This window comes from Grammomys surdaster, unplaced genomic scaffold (genome assembly GCF_004785775.1).
Source record: "Grammomys surdaster isolate TR1022 unplaced genomic scaffold, NIH_TR_1.0 206, whole genome shotgun sequence".
NCBI classification, from domain to species: domain Eukaryota; kingdom Metazoa; phylum Chordata; class Mammalia; order Rodentia; family Muridae; genus Grammomys; species Grammomys surdaster.
The window spans coordinates 428,617-444,272 of record NW_021604651.1 but is presented as its reverse complement, the minus strand read 5'-3'; the positions used below and the strand labels follow the sequence as shown (position 1 = coordinate 444,272).

General features: G+C 36.7%; 1 protein-coding gene across 2 annotated transcripts in view; it reads left to right on the top strand.

Moving 5' to 3' along the window:
- Pdgfd (platelet derived growth factor D) overlaps positions 1-1,319 on the top strand; it is a 206,066-nt gene extending 204,747 nt beyond the window's left edge. The window contains exon 7 of one of the 2 annotated variants that reach the window (XM_028771406.1): positions 1,071-1,319. In XM_028771406.1, coding sequence (XP_028627239.1) covers positions 1,071-1,196 — 126 coding nt within the window. In that variant the 3' untranslated portion in view covers positions 1,197-1,319. The remainder of the gene's footprint in view (positions 1-1,070) is intronic. The other variant, XM_028771407.1, reaches the window with a different exon arrangement.
- Positions 1,320-15,656: the final 14,337 nt, after the last annotated feature.

The following is a 15,656-nucleotide window of genomic DNA, read 5'->3' as shown; positions in this document are numbered from 1 at the left end:
AAGAAAGAAACAAAATGTAAAGGCTGGTGAAACCTAAGTACAGAAAGAGGAGTTATGAGCTGGGAACCACTGGAAGGGTGAGTTTGTGGTGTTACCACGTATATGTCCTGACAGCATTTGACCCAGAAAGCCTACAGGAGAAAAGAAGGCTTAGAGTCTCTTTAAACTAATGATTTGTAGTAACACTATTTTAGGGGCCAGCAAGATAGCTTTACTAGATAAAAATACTTGCTGTGCATGCCTGTCAATTGTGATGAATCCCCAAAACTCATAGTAGGACAAAATAAATTCCCCCAAAACTGTCCTCTGACCTCCACTGACTCTCTCTCCTTCTCTCTGACTTTCTCTCTCTCTCTCTCTCTCTCTCTCTCTCTCTCTCTCTCTCTCTCAATACCCACACACACACACCCACACCATGCAAACAAGGAGTAATAATAAATTTTAAAAGAAAAATTATTTTAAACGACTTATTTTAAAAGTTATATATTCTTATAGAGTATGGTAACACAGTGATGATATACAGGTATTAATGTACAAATACTTCTACTGTTGCTCAGTCTTGGATTACAAAAGGCATTATGTTGTCAAGAAAAGTATTTTTGCAGCCATTAATAGACTTCTGGAGAGGGGAGAAAGGTTTTACTTCAGTCCAGCATTTATTCAGATTGACACAGTCTGCTAAAAATCATTATCATCCTGTCCTTTTGGTAATATGCTTAGCATTATATTTGTTTACAACATGTGCTCTGTTCAGAAGAACAATGATCTATTTACCAAAACATAGGTTCTTAGGAGGCTATTGGTAATGCCTGTTGAGACACCTGAAGTCATCTTCCTACTAAAGGTGAGGCAGGGGCATTATTTGTGGAGGAGTAGACTCCTGCATGTTACAAGGTCAATGGGTATTTACAGAAGTATCTGCATGTGCTTGTTCCAACTGCAAGTTTATCCTGCTCATTGAACTTTCCAATGGCTTACTCGTTAGAGAACTGGAATGGATGAGTGGCACTTGGTTAACTTAAACACAAGGACTTTCTAACAGGAAATATATTTCTTATCTTTTGTCATAGGTATTGAAGTTTGAGCCTGGCCATTTTAAGAGAAGGGGCAAAGCTAAGAAAATGGCTCTTGTCGATATCCAGTTGGATCATCATGAGCGATGTGACTGTATCTGCAGCTCAAGACCACCTCGATAAAACACTAAGCACATCTGTACAGTGAGCATGAAAGGACTTTTAGGTTAAGAAAACATGGTATGGGACCTTTGTCCCACTCTAAACAGCCAAAATTGCTTCTAACCTATAGTGCAGTGAATACATATGGATACATTGCTTGTTAGTGCCATGGCAAGAAGAAGCATATGTCATCAATTTTTATATCCTTAAACATAGGAATTCACTTATTAATAGTATGTGAAGATATGTATGTATACCCAGATACATGTCTAGCTCTATGTGTGCAAATAGACAAAATACTTTATTCAGTATATTTACTGAGGTCCTCCAGAGACAAATGATTAGATTATTACTTGATATTTTACTAAAATAAGAAAATGTGTCAAAAATATAAAACATCTTTCAAAAAATTCAAAAAATATGTTTATCCTAAACCTTTGTATGACAAAATATATCAGATCTTGCCCTCTTAAAGAAGGCATTTGTCCTTCAAATGAAAGATAAGACTTTCTTATGTGTATACCTTAATTCTGTGAAGAAAAATACATAGTTTATGGCAATAAAAACAAGTTTTGAAATATTTTCTTCATGAGATGCACTACTCACCTACAAATGTGGACAGTAATTATCTGTCTCAACGACTATACCAAAATAATACAGGATAGTTAACAAGCAAATTATTAAGTCCTCTTTTATCTATTTTCTCAATGCAAGCTAATTCACTGAGCACCCTTCTAAATGAATTGCTCAGGGACTTGTGATATAATAGGCAAACAATATTCAATAGACAAGCAATAGGTTGCTGCAGAATTTTTTAATTTTTTTTCATTCTAAAATCTTCAGAGAAGCATGTGCTTTTACGAAGAGCAGGCCCCTACACCTGAGCCTTTCAACATGATAGTCATGGCAAGACTTGGGTGATAGAAAGTCAGAAGTAAGCAAATATTGACATAACTGGAAATCAAGTGGGCTGTTTAATAAAGTCCACGTTTAAAAATGGGTCTAAGTCTTCTAAACTGTGCCAATAATTTTACTGTGTTTTTCTCTTGTAGTTCTGTCTTTTCATTATATGCACATGAAGTTATACCATATTATATGAGACAAGTGATCATGGAATTTATAGCCTAAAAGTGTTTATATATTAACAAGACAACTAGAGCCAGCTATAAGTTGTGAAGACACACATTTGGTCCTGCCATCCCACTGGAAAGGTTTTTGTTCTGGTTATGAAGAGGGAGAGTTAAGTTTCCCCAATGGCTCCTTTATATTTATTCTAAGGAGATTGAATCCAGAAACAGGAAGGTGTTCATTGCTTTCCAGACAAGATGTTTAGGAGGGAATCCTGAAGTCAAGTTAGCTTGGTTCTGCTCCCAGGAAACTACATTATTCTTTCTGCCTTGAGAGTACAAAAGAAAACTGATTTCTTCTGTGAGTCCAACACTACCCTGAGCACAGAGTGTTTTGTTTCTGGATCTGTACACAGGCTGCTTTGGTCCAGTGTCAGATGAGTAGCTCATACACACTTAGATTGCTAAGTATGATGCTGTCCAAGCCAAGTTAACAGCTGTGCTCAACAAACCTGTGGTTACTGACACATATCTTCTAAAGGTTCTCTGCAATCAATTATCTGTCACTTCTTCTTAATGATTATCAAGATTGAATAGTATATTGTTAAGTTGTCAAGCATGCCACAGAACGATGAGAAGTAAGCCAGGCCCACAGTCAAGAACCATTTTTCCTCTATGGTCATTTGGAAGCTTCCTGTGAAACAATGGCTTCAGTACAAAAAACAAACTATATATTTCATTACTCATGTAAAGGGCACAGCTCACCCATAGCTGTGAATATAAAACATTAGAGGGTTTTTTTCAATAAACCTTCGAGGAGGCAGTAACCAACTAAAGCCTTATCTGTACTTGTTATTTATTAGCTGTAATCTAAACAGACCTGGACTCCTATACTGCCTTTTTTTTCGTGAGCATTTTACTAAGCCCAATCCCTTGGTTATATGTTATCTGTTGCACATCCAGTGTGTAATAAATGCTTCATTACCATCTAAGGAGAAAGAATAAAAATAAACAATTGAACAAGTTTTACTTCAAAACAAACTAATAAATACACAGATCTGCATAGCTCACTCACCCAGAATAATATCTTTCATTCAATATGGTCTTATAGGGCAGAAAATGTTCATAAGTGGAGAGCTTTTATGATTATTTGTTATATCAGTAACGTGCAGCTTTTCCTTTCACAGTATTTTCTATAGAAATGTAATATGCCTCTTAACTTCATAAAAAAATAAATACTGCTTTTGAACAAAACTACTCTATTACTTAGTTCTGAATTTCAATTTTAAAAGCTATACAATATTACAAAGGTACTTTCACAAATGCATCTAACGAGAGTGGCAAGGTGGGAGATATTTGAGAGGAGGGGCTCCTGCTCTGAGCCCACAGACCTCCATGTTGCCTGTCTCCCAACTCAGGCAGCCATTGCTCATGCTTCTCTCTCTTCATTGGTAGTCTTGGGTCTTATGTTTTGTTCTTCAGTCATCTTCAGTGAAGATGTTGCTCACCTAAGTAAGAGTGTTCCCATCTTCTTCATCACAGTCTCATCTCTCTCCCCTGTACTTATGGCTGGACACCCAGCTGATGGGTCACTGCTGCCTGTTCAGAGAAACCAGCTCTGATCTATCTCCCTGAAGGAGCATAGATCATTACCATAAAGAGGGCTCTTTTCCATACAACAACACTTGCTTTCAGGTTGTTCTTTGTAGCCATTCTTCAAGAGACAGAATGATGGCAGCAGCAGAGACTGTAGAAACCTTGCTTCTAGCTTTATAGCTACAGATGGTTTAGAGAATATGTAGGTAAGGAAACGTGTATGTTAAATGACAAGAACTTTACCAGCAGAAATATGAGCTAATGTGTTAACCAAGGGGTTGGAATTGGGAAAAGATTAAGCAGTACTGTGTAAAAGACAGTTAATTCAGATAGCTTGGAATTTATGTGATGCATCATGAAAGTGATATGCAAAACATCTAATGTAAAAGCATTACGAATTTAATTCCATCTCCTAAAATGAACATGTGTCCAGTTTTTCTCCACTACTAACTCCACAGATGTCCAAATGGCTCATATTTTCAAAGGATCTTCTGGTACAACATTAAATTAAAATGTACAGATTTGTAATCATTCCAGAAATCCTAGAAAATGCATTTTTGGTTATTGGCATTTTCAACCAAACATGCTACAAAACAGAATATTTATAACACATTGCTTTTATTGGCATTCATGAAGCCCTGTTGTTGTTTTTAAAGATCAGATTGAACACTGAAGAGATCTACAAATAGAGAAGACCCCTTAAGATTTGTCAAATGAAAATAGGCATTACTGGGTAAAGAGAGAGTTGCTTAATTTAAGTTTATTTTGTTTTGTTTATTTTGGGGTGTGTTTAGTGTGTTCATTTGTTTGTTTGCTGTTAGAATTATATTTTCCTTTTACTGAAAATAGATTTTTTACAGAATATATTCTGATTATAGTTTCTCCTCCCTATGCTTCTTTTAGTTCTTTCCTGGCTCCCCTCCCATCCAGATCCACCCCCTTTCTGTCTCTTCTTAGAAAAAAACAAAACAGGCATCTAAGAAACATTAATAAATTAAATAAAATGGAATAAGCTAAAATGAAAAACAAACAAATCAGGATACAACAAAACAAACAGAAGAAAAAGAGTCAAAGAAAAAGGACAAGAAACACATATACACACATGAATCTCATTAAAAAAAATAAAGCCAAATCTGGAAGCAATAATATATGCACAAAGGACCAATATACTTTTTAAAAAAGAAGAATTCCTTAGCTCCAAATTATGAGACAAAGAATCCTCAAAGATGCCTTTGAGTTAATTTTGTATTGGCCAGCTACTGATAGGCACGTAGTCTACCCTTAAGAGTAGTTTATTCCCCCAGTGAGATTCCTTTGGAGAATACTTATTTTCATTTGCAAGTGGTTATCAACTAGAGATAGCCTCTAGATTAGGGATGAGGATGTGTGTCCACTTCTCTACTCAACACTGGGACCCTATCTTATACAGACTCTGTATATGCTGTCACACAATCTCTGTGAGTTTATATGTGTATCAGTCATGCTGTGTTTAGAAGGCCTTGTCTCCTTGGTATCCTCCAATCCCTCTTACACTCTTACTGCTTCCTCTTCTGCAGAGTTCTCTGAACCCTGAAAGGAGACATTTGATGAAGATGTCCCATTTAGGGCTGAATGTTATGAGGTCTCTCAGTCTATGTGCATTGTCTCACTTTGGATCTCTGTATTTGTTCCTACCTGCTGCAAGAGAAAGCTATGATGCTGGCTGAGTAAGGTACTGATCATTAGGAATCATTTTGTTGGTATGTTCCTTTAGCAGAAGAGTATTATTCTGTTTTACCCTAGTTCCCTGTGCTATCTAGTCTTAGGTTCTTGACCATCCAAGTGTGGTCAAGCATAGTTTCTATCTCATAGGGTGGACATAAATACAATCATATATTGACTGAAGACTCACACATGTTTTGTGCCACTATTGTACTAGCATATCTTACATTCAGGTCACCATTGCAGATTTAATGGTTTGAGGTGAGTTGATGTTTACCTTTCTCCTTTGATATCAAACAGAGTACCTTTCAGTACCATATACACTAGTCAGATGGGTGAAGGGTCTAGATAGGCACCAGCTTGACTTCTTTATGGTCAATGTATTTTATAAGTGTACTCTTCTGCAATAGGGCTTTACCATCAGTTTGTAAAGAGTGACCAATGGCATTGGCAATTGCTAGCCAGCTTGGGTGTTTTGGGAGTTCCTACAGAAACCCTTTGTTCAACAATATGGTTAGATACAACCCATTCTTGATTCAAGAGGCTTCATTTGGTGACAAGAGATGTCCAGTTAGGGCACTGTTTCCATGCTATTTTGTGATCCATACTTTATTGCTATGAAGAGACATCATGACCACAGCAACTCTTATACAGAATGAACTCTTATATAGAACTCTTAATGGAGGATGGCCTACAGTTGAAAGATTTAGTCCATTTATCATCATGGAGGAAAACATGGTGGCATGCAGACAGATATGGTACTGGAGAAGGAGCTGAGAATTCTACATCTTGATCTATAGGCAGCAGGAAAAGTCTGAGATACACTAGCCAGACTTGAGAATCTGAGACCTCAAAGCCAGCCCACAGTGACACACTTCCTCTAACAATGCCACACCTACTCTGACAAGGCCACACTTCCTAATAGTGCCTACTTCCTATGAGCCTTAGGGGACCATCCAGTTTCATTCAAACCACCGCACCCTTCAAATGGCCCTTAGTTTTAGCTATCCCTACCCATATTCCCACCCTCATACCCCATCTTCCTTTTTCTTCCCTATTTTCATTTCATCCCTCCATTCTAGCTCCACCTTGCCTGTGGCCACAGTTCTCTAATCTAGTCTATTTGCCCTTCCTAGGGAGATTCATCATTTCTGACAGTCCCTTACTCTATACTTAACCTTGCATCCACATGTAATTAAATGCATAGCATATTTTTCTTTGTGGGTCTGTGTTATCTCACCTCACTCAGGATGTGTTTTCTAGTTGCATCCATTTACTTGTGAATTTCATGATTATTAATTGCTGAGTGATACTCTATTGTATAAATGTACTACATTTGCTTTATCAGTTCATCTGTTTACAGACACCTCAGTTGTTTCCAATGTTTGGCTATTGTGAATATTGTGAGCATTAGTGAACATGGTTAATCAAGTATTTCTGAAGCAGGATGAAGAGTCCTTCAATTTGTTTATATGGTGGATTACATTCATCAAATTACCATAGTTGAACCACTCCTGCATCTCTGGGATGAAACCAGCTTGATGATGGTGTATGATCTTTTTGATGTGTTCATGCATTCAATTTACAAATATTTTTACATCTGTATTCACAAGGGAAATTTGTAATTTTCTTTCTTTCGTGGTCTTTGTGTAGTTTGCATATCAGGGGAATTGTGGCTTCTTAAGGATAATTAGGTAATGTTCCTTCTGTTTTTATTTTGTATAATAATTTTAAAGATATTAGTATTAATCCTCCTTTGGAAGTCAGGTAGAATACATAACCTGGTCTCTTTTATGTTTGGTAAATTTTTAATCACTGATTTTTATTTCACTGGGGGTTGTAGATCTGTTTAAATTTGATGAAGTACGAGTTTTTAAAGTATGGTCTTATGATCCTCTGGATTTTCTCAGTGTGTGTTGTCTCTCTTTACATCATATATTTTATTAATTTGCATCTTCTCTCCACCTTTTAACCAATTTGGCTAAGGATTTCTCCATCTTATTAACTTTTTCAAAGAACCAGGTATTTGTTTCACTGATACATTTTAATTTTAAAAATCATTTATTTTATTTCATGTGCATTGATGCTTTGCCTGCATGTATGTCTGTGTGAGGGTGTCAGATCCCCTCAAACTGAAGTAATAGACAGTTTTGAGCTGCCAAATGGGTGTTGGAAATTGAGCCCAACCCAGTGCCTGGGTCCTTTGAAAGAGCAGCCAGTACTGAGCCACCTCTTTAGTCCCAGATACTTTCTAATTTTTGCTCTTGCTGTTTCTGTTTTATTGATTTCAGCCCTAAGTTTCATTATTTCTTGTCATCTACAACATTTGGTGTGACTTCTTTTGTTATTGTTGTTGTTGATACTATAGAGATTTCAGGTGTTAAGTTTCTGAGATCTCTCTGAGGTCTGTTTTTTGTTGTTGTTGTTGTTTGTTTGTTTGTTTTGTTTTTTGGTTTATTTTTGTTTGTTTGTTTAATTAATGGTGTGAACCAGCCTTTTAGAACTACCTTCATTGTGTCCAGTAAGTTTGAGTATGTTCTGTTTTCATTTTCATACAATTCTAAAAAGTTTTTAATTTCATTCTTAATTTTTACGTTGACCCATTTTCATTTAGTTGTTACTGGTTCAGGCTCCATGAGTTTGTAAGGTTTCTGTTGGTTTAGATGTCTAGCTTTAATCCATGGTGGTCAGATAAAAATGCAGAGGATAGATTCAATTTCCTTTTATTTATTAAGGCTTGCTTTGCATCCAAGTATGTTATCTGCTGGGGGAAAGTTCCATGAACTAATGAGAATCCTGTATATTCATTTGTGTTTGAGTAAATGATCTGTAAATATCTGTTATGTCCATTTGATTTATGCCATTATTTAGTGCCAATATTTGTCTGTTTAGTTTTCATCAAGATGTCATCTGTCTATCTATTGGTGAGACTGGAATATTGAAGTTACGAACTATCACAGTATGGGACTCAATAAGCGATTTAAGCTGTGATAGTGATTCTTTTATGAACATGGGTGTCCCGTGTTTGGTGTATAAATGTTAGGAATTTCAATGCTTTATTGGTAGATTTTTTCCTTTGAGAATATAGAGTCCACCACCTCCTCTAATTAGTTATGGTTTGAAGTCTATTTTGCCTGAAAGTAAAATGGCTATACCAACATATGTCTTACGTCAATTTGCTTGAAATATTTTTTCCATTATTTTCCCCTGAGGTAATGTCTATCCTTGATGTTAAGGTGTGTTTCTTTGATGTGGATGATAAATGGATACTGTGTTTGCAACCATTCTTGCAGTCTGTGTCTTTCTATTGTAGAATTGAGATCACTGATGTTGAGAGTCCTCAATGACCAGAGATGGCTGATTCCCATCGTCTTGTTGTCATGCAGTGGATTCCTACCCCTCTCCTTTGATTTGCTATTTTGATGTCATTTACTCATTGTGCTTTCTTGGATGTAATTAACCTCATTAGGTTGAAGTTTTCCTTCTAGCACCTTCTGTAGGCTGGATTTCTAGATAGATATTGCTCAAATATACTTTGTTGTGGATGTCTTATATTCCCCTTCTATCATGATGGAAAGTTGTTCTGTGTATAGTTATCTGAGCTGCCTTCTGTGGCCTCTTAGAGTTTGTAGATCATCTGTCCAGACCCTTCTGGATTTTAGGATCTCCATTGAGAACACAGGTATTATTCTAGTAGGTCTGCCTTTACATGTTACTTGACCTTTTTCCCTTGCAACATTTAATATTCCTTCTCTGCTCTGTATGTCTAGTATTCTGATTATTATGCAGTATGGGGACTTTTTGATCCAGTCTATTTTGTGTTTAATATAACTTTTGTACCATCATAGGCATCTCCTTTAGATTAACGAAATTTTCTTCAAAATTGGGAGATATATCTGCAGTTTAGATTAGTCTTTTATCTGTAGAGATGTGTAAACTCTTAAGCATATATAGTCTAGACAAGAAAAGATAATTTCAGCAGACATAGAATAGACAACAAAGGACTATGTAGGAAGAGAGACAATTCCAGCAGATCTAGATGAGATAGGAAGAGGGACCAGCAAATATAAAGTGGACATTAAGAGACAATTCCATAATGAGTGTAGTTAATGTACTCAATGCAGTAACGTAATGAACCAATAAATTTTCATTTTCTTGCAAAATCATCAAAACTTTTTCATTATTTTAGACTGTTGGATAATGAATGGTTGCCAAGGTCAGAATCCAAATATTACAATCACTCTTAAATTCAATTCTCATTTAAATAATGCCTGTAATTCAAAGTCTCTTAAAAATTAAAATCTCTGTGGTCAGTTTCCAACTGATCTCTTTGGTTAAAGCCTCTGACAAATGCATTCTTTTCTTACTTTTAGACTTTTCTAGGCTGTCCTTCCTGCCTATCCCCTTCAGTCTCTATCTGTTTCTTATGAGCTTCTATGTGCCAATCTACAAGTTAGAAAAAATTGATGCTTACTTTGGAGAGGCACTGAAGGAAGGGATCATGTAAGGAGATTACATGCACAGTTGCTCAAGTGAGCAATTATTTTTAATAGAATATTGCTCTATGAGAATGAACACATTGTATAAACATATTCCAGTATCATACACTTTGTTGCACACTTCTGACTGTGAAACTGGATATTTATTTATGTCTATTTGGGAAAATTTAGTCACAGTCTATATGAAAATAAACAAAATTAGTTGTTGTTATTTTTATTCATGCATTCAATAGAAAATGCATCAAAGCCCATTTTGTACCTGAAATTTTTTCAAGTACAAACCCATGTCAAATCTATATCAGAGGATAAAACTGGAGAAGGCAATTCTAAATTGGATAAGTGGAAAGATCAAAAACGCTCCCGCCTGGGGGTGGGGTTGGGATGTAGTGAAAACAAGGAATAGATGTCATCTTCGAGGAGGACAATGATAAATCTAAAGAATTTCAGAGTAGAGTTGCAGGAAGGGAAGGAATGATCGATGAATGTTGAGTTTATAAGTAATTACAGTGTAACTAGGGCTTTAGCGATGCTTCTTTGAATGTATATCTTTACTGAAACACGTGGCACAGTCACTGTGTTCTTGGGAACTCAAGACAGCAGTGAACCTGCAGTCTCTTTGAAAACTATTTAAATAGCAAAATCAACAAAAGTATGAAATACTACAAGAAAGGCACTTGCATTTTTTAAATATAGAAGTTGTTCATTTATTTGTTTTTGAAACAGGCTCACATCTATTCCAGGCTGACCTCAAGCTTGCTATAAATAGCATAGGATGAATGGTGTTGAATTTCTGGTTCTCCTGCCTCTGCCTTCTAAGTGTTGGAGTTGCACACAGGCATAGAGGTCATAAACATGTAAGATATACTTGCTCCTAAAAAATGAGGTTAAACAGTCTGTCTTTCAATCTCCTATCATAAACAAATGCTTTTTTTTATATTGCTGTTGACATAGCAGTTTTTACAGTGCTTGCCTAACATTCATAATGCCCTGGGTTCAAATCTCAGCACCACATAAAACTCTGTGTACATGTGTGTAATACCTCATTTTATGAAATAAAAGTGCATGTAAGGAACTTGTTTACTTAGTAAAGTGTCTGTCACGCAAGAGTGAGATCTTATATTTGATCCCTAGTACTCACATAACAGAGGTATGTGTGTTCACACACCTTTATAATATTAGGGAACTGGTGGGAAAGAGACAGGTGGATCCTAGAGCTGGCTGGTCAGCCAGGCTATGCAGCCAGTATGTACACAAAAGAGCACAGCTGAAAAGACACTCAGGGTCTAATCTTCATCTCAGCATGCAGGCACACATGCATTCACATGTATACATACTCATACATCACACACACACACACACACACACGCACACACACAAGATAAGCAAAAAGAAGATAGGCAAGGGGAGGAAAGACTAGAGGCAAGGAAGAAAAATAGAGAAGGAAGAGAAGAAAGGAAAGTACAATGTGTTTCTTTATTTAAACATCATCTGAACACTAAATACAATTCAGTTCTCTCGAAAATAAATAAAGCTGAGGATTTATGTGATAATTCACTTTCCCCCATATCTGTGTATGGCTCAGTGGAGATGCTTGAGTGCAACATAAAGCTTGCTCTGACAAGAAGTCTAAACAAATTAGCTCTGCTCAAATACACAGATGTACTCTGCAGCCCAGACCAACTTAGTGAACCAGTAAACAGAGCCATTGAGGGGAGAGAGGAATTATTTTGGTCAACTATTCACCTAAATGTAAAGTAAAAAAAAAAAAAAACAAAAACAAAAAAAAAAACAGACTAAAAATAAGTTACTAAATTCCAATATACTAAGCTCACCACAGTTGTCTGTACAGGAAGTAAAGTCATTTCCCATTGTTCCTACAGGAAGGAACATTTCTGTAACAGACATTTTAACCAACGATATAAGCTTTCACATCAGTCTCAGGCTCATGCCTTCCTTCTTTATTCTCATAGGAATTGAACACAGAATAAAAGCCACAGAACTGTGACTGTTACAGGCCTAAATTGAATCTTAAAATAGAACAAAGGAAATGAGACAAAGCCAAATCATCAGCACAGAGCTGTGTCTAGAATATGTTTCCATTTTTAATAGGATTTTTGTTCATAAATTCACACAGTAATTATTTTTGAGAATTGACCATGTTTCAGGTCCTGCCCTTGTACCAGGTGCTCAGAATACATCAGTGACTTATGCTATCTTGCCTTTCTTTTGTTATACAGGAGAACATGGACAGGTAATAAAATATCTGCCCTCCTCTCAGGAAACAGTCTCTCCAAGCAGAAAGAAGAGTCAGTTGGTAAGAACAAGTTGCTATACAAGAAAGAGAACCAGAACTCAAATCCCCAGTATCATCTAAATAGCAAGGCATGACCCTAGGTGTACTTAATCCCAACTTAGAGAGTCAGAGACAGGAGGATCCTAGAAGATTGCTAAATTAGAGAGCATTAGGTTCAATGAAAGGCTATGTCTCAAAAAGATTAAGATGAAGGAATACATCTCACATCTTCCTCTGGCCTCCATATTTATATGAATAATTATGTACTCTTCCCACACACACATGGGCACACACAACCATTCGCTCATTCATACACCACACAAAGTGTATGCGCACACACATACACACACACACACACACCACTACTAACTACCCACATACCGTACAAAAAGCACAATTCCTAAAACATAATTACTGATATTTGGAACATTCTTTGGTGGAGGTGAACACTCTCTGTTTTGCAGGTTGTTTAAGAGCCGCCTCTGCCTCTACACACTCATTCTTCCATTGGTGACAATATACATGGCCATCTGAAGAAAACTCCAGATATCCATCTGAATTCAAAAAGGGCTACATATATGCATACTGGAGTTGTATTTATCCATAAAAAAGAATGAGAGTATGTTGTTTTCAGGAAAGCAGATTCAACTGGTAGTCATTATATTAAATGAAATAAGCCTGAGTTTTCTTCTGGTAAGTAGATCCTAGATTTTGTATATAATTAAAATAATAACTGACATATATGACATGAAAGTAGAAGAAAATTTAGGAAGTGGAAGGGAATTAAACTATGAGGAAGAGAAGACAAAGTATGGGGATAAAAATGGTCAAAACACTTATGTATATTTGAATGAAAATAGTTAGGAAATCTATCACTGTGTACAGTAAATATATGAACATTTAAAAAGGGATGCCTAGAGATAATGTATGTGTTCAAATTATTGAAGAAAGTAATTTGAGTGCTCACTATGGGGAGTGATAAATATTTGATAGTCTTCGTATGTTTTAGCCTAATTTACATAGTGTATACATGTAATGAAACATTACACAATTCCTCATAAATGAGTATAATTGGTGCATTGTAAATTTGAATTGATAAAGTTAAGTAAATATTAGATATGAAATAATCAGCACACACACACTACAGAAACAAAACTTCCCCCACATTGTCAAATGCATTCTAGGGAAATTCATCATCTATGGGAAGCAACAGTCCCAAGGATGATATAAATAGTAAAGCTCTGTCATCTGAGTCTCTTAATTTGTTCTTTGCCTGATGATATGTCTGGCAAAGACTCAAAGAGAGCTAGACAGGTGGGGAGATTTAAGCATAGAAGACACCAGAACTCTTCAAAGTTCAAAATGCTAATGCAATGATAAAATGCCAATCTCCAGGGTATATATTTACTGAACAACAAAAAATGATTAAATATATAACTGTCTATGTTTCAGGCACAATTATAAATATTGAGAATAGTGAACAAAAGAGATCAAAATTCCTATCATATCCCCCATCAATGGTTACCATCCAGTTCCAATGTGCCAGGTGTACCCCAAAACACCTGTAAATGACCCAACTCAAAATCACAAATATTCTTTCATCATTTTGAGCTTCTTTTGTGACTTGTTTTTATATGCAGGTCTCTCGCAGGTGTAATGATAAAATCAGTTGCTGAGATTAAATGTCTGCGAAGAAATAACTTAATGAAGGAGGGATTTGTTCTGTCATTAGTGAGGGTAGGACCCATCATGACAAGAAAGCCAAGGTGACATTTGAGAGAAGCAGAGGGTCATGTTGAGGATGCAGTCAGGAAAAGAATAGAGATGTAGGGATGGCTAAGAATGTATGGATGGACCTCACAATCCATCCCAGTGACACTTATGGTATGACAAAATAAAAGGGAGAGAAATAAATGTGTATAGTGCATGAGTAAAAAATATAGATCAAGCTACAGAGAAAATCAGGGATGGACAGTCAGAACTAGAGGGAAATGTAATTTTAAAGTTAGATGGTTATCTAAAGCAAAGGCCATGCAAGAGAGCCTCATAAAAAACCAAGAGCATGCCAGACAAGGCCTGAGGTAAGAACTTGTTTGGTGAATCCTATCTACTTCTGATCATTCTTCTTCAGCCTTGCTTTAAACTTCATAAGGTGAATTCATCAAGTGAATATGTACCCTACATGTTACTTGCATCAGAATTTGGAAACACTAAAGCCAGAGGATGTGCAGAAGTCCTATGTTGGGGCCTCAGCAAGGGATGGATCTATAGGTAAGAAAATGGAAGTCTGTATATGTAAGTGTAAAACAAAGAGAAAAACCAATCCTTGGAATATGCCTGCTCACATGTGTTTCCTTAGTGAGTGTGCATGTCTCCGTGTGTGTAAGTGTGCCTGTGTGTATGTCTGTGTGTTATGTGTGTTCCTGTATGTCTATGTGTGTCTGTGTGGAAGACAGACAGACAGAGATGTAGTCTCTTGGTCAGTGTTCTATTGGTGTGATGAAACACCATGACTACATGATAAAAAAAATAATAATGCTATTAGCTTATAGTTTCTGAGGTTTAGTCCATTTTCATCATGGCAGAAAACATGGTGGCATACAAGCAAGCATGGTGGTAGAAAAGTGGCTGAGAGTTCTACAACCAGATCCATAGGCAGCAGGAAGAGAGACATAGGGCCTGGCTTGGAATTTTGAAACCTTAATCCCCCTGCACCTACCCCCCACAGTGATATACTTCCTCCAAGAAGGCTACACTTCTTAATCTTTTCAAATAATACCATTCCCGGTGACCAAGCATTCAAATCTATGAGTCTTTAGGAGCCATTCATATTCAAACCAACATAGGCAGGCAGAAAGAGAAAAAGAGTTAGACCTAAGGTCCCCACAGACCTAGGGTCTAACCACAGAGGGGACACTATAACAATGTATGTAACCTAATAGGCTGAAGATATTTTTGAATTTAGTTTTAGATCCTTCAGCTATTCTTCCTGCTCTAATTTCCTCCAAAGAGAAGATTGACCCATGACCCTCATGAGAAAATCTTGAGGTTTCTGGGAGATGTAGTACATACTCACTGCGAAGAGATCAAAGTATTTAATACTAGCACTTCTCACCATGATCTGATCATTATGAAATAACATGTATTGAGAGTGTACTAGCAGCCTGGCGTTGGTGGCACACGCCTTTAATCCCAGCACTTGGGAGGCAGAGTCAGGCAGATTTCTGAGTTTGAGGCCAGCCTGGTCTACAGAGTGAGTTCCAGGACAGCCAGGGCTACACAGAGAAACCCTGTCTCGAAAAAACAAAAACAAAAACAAAAAAAA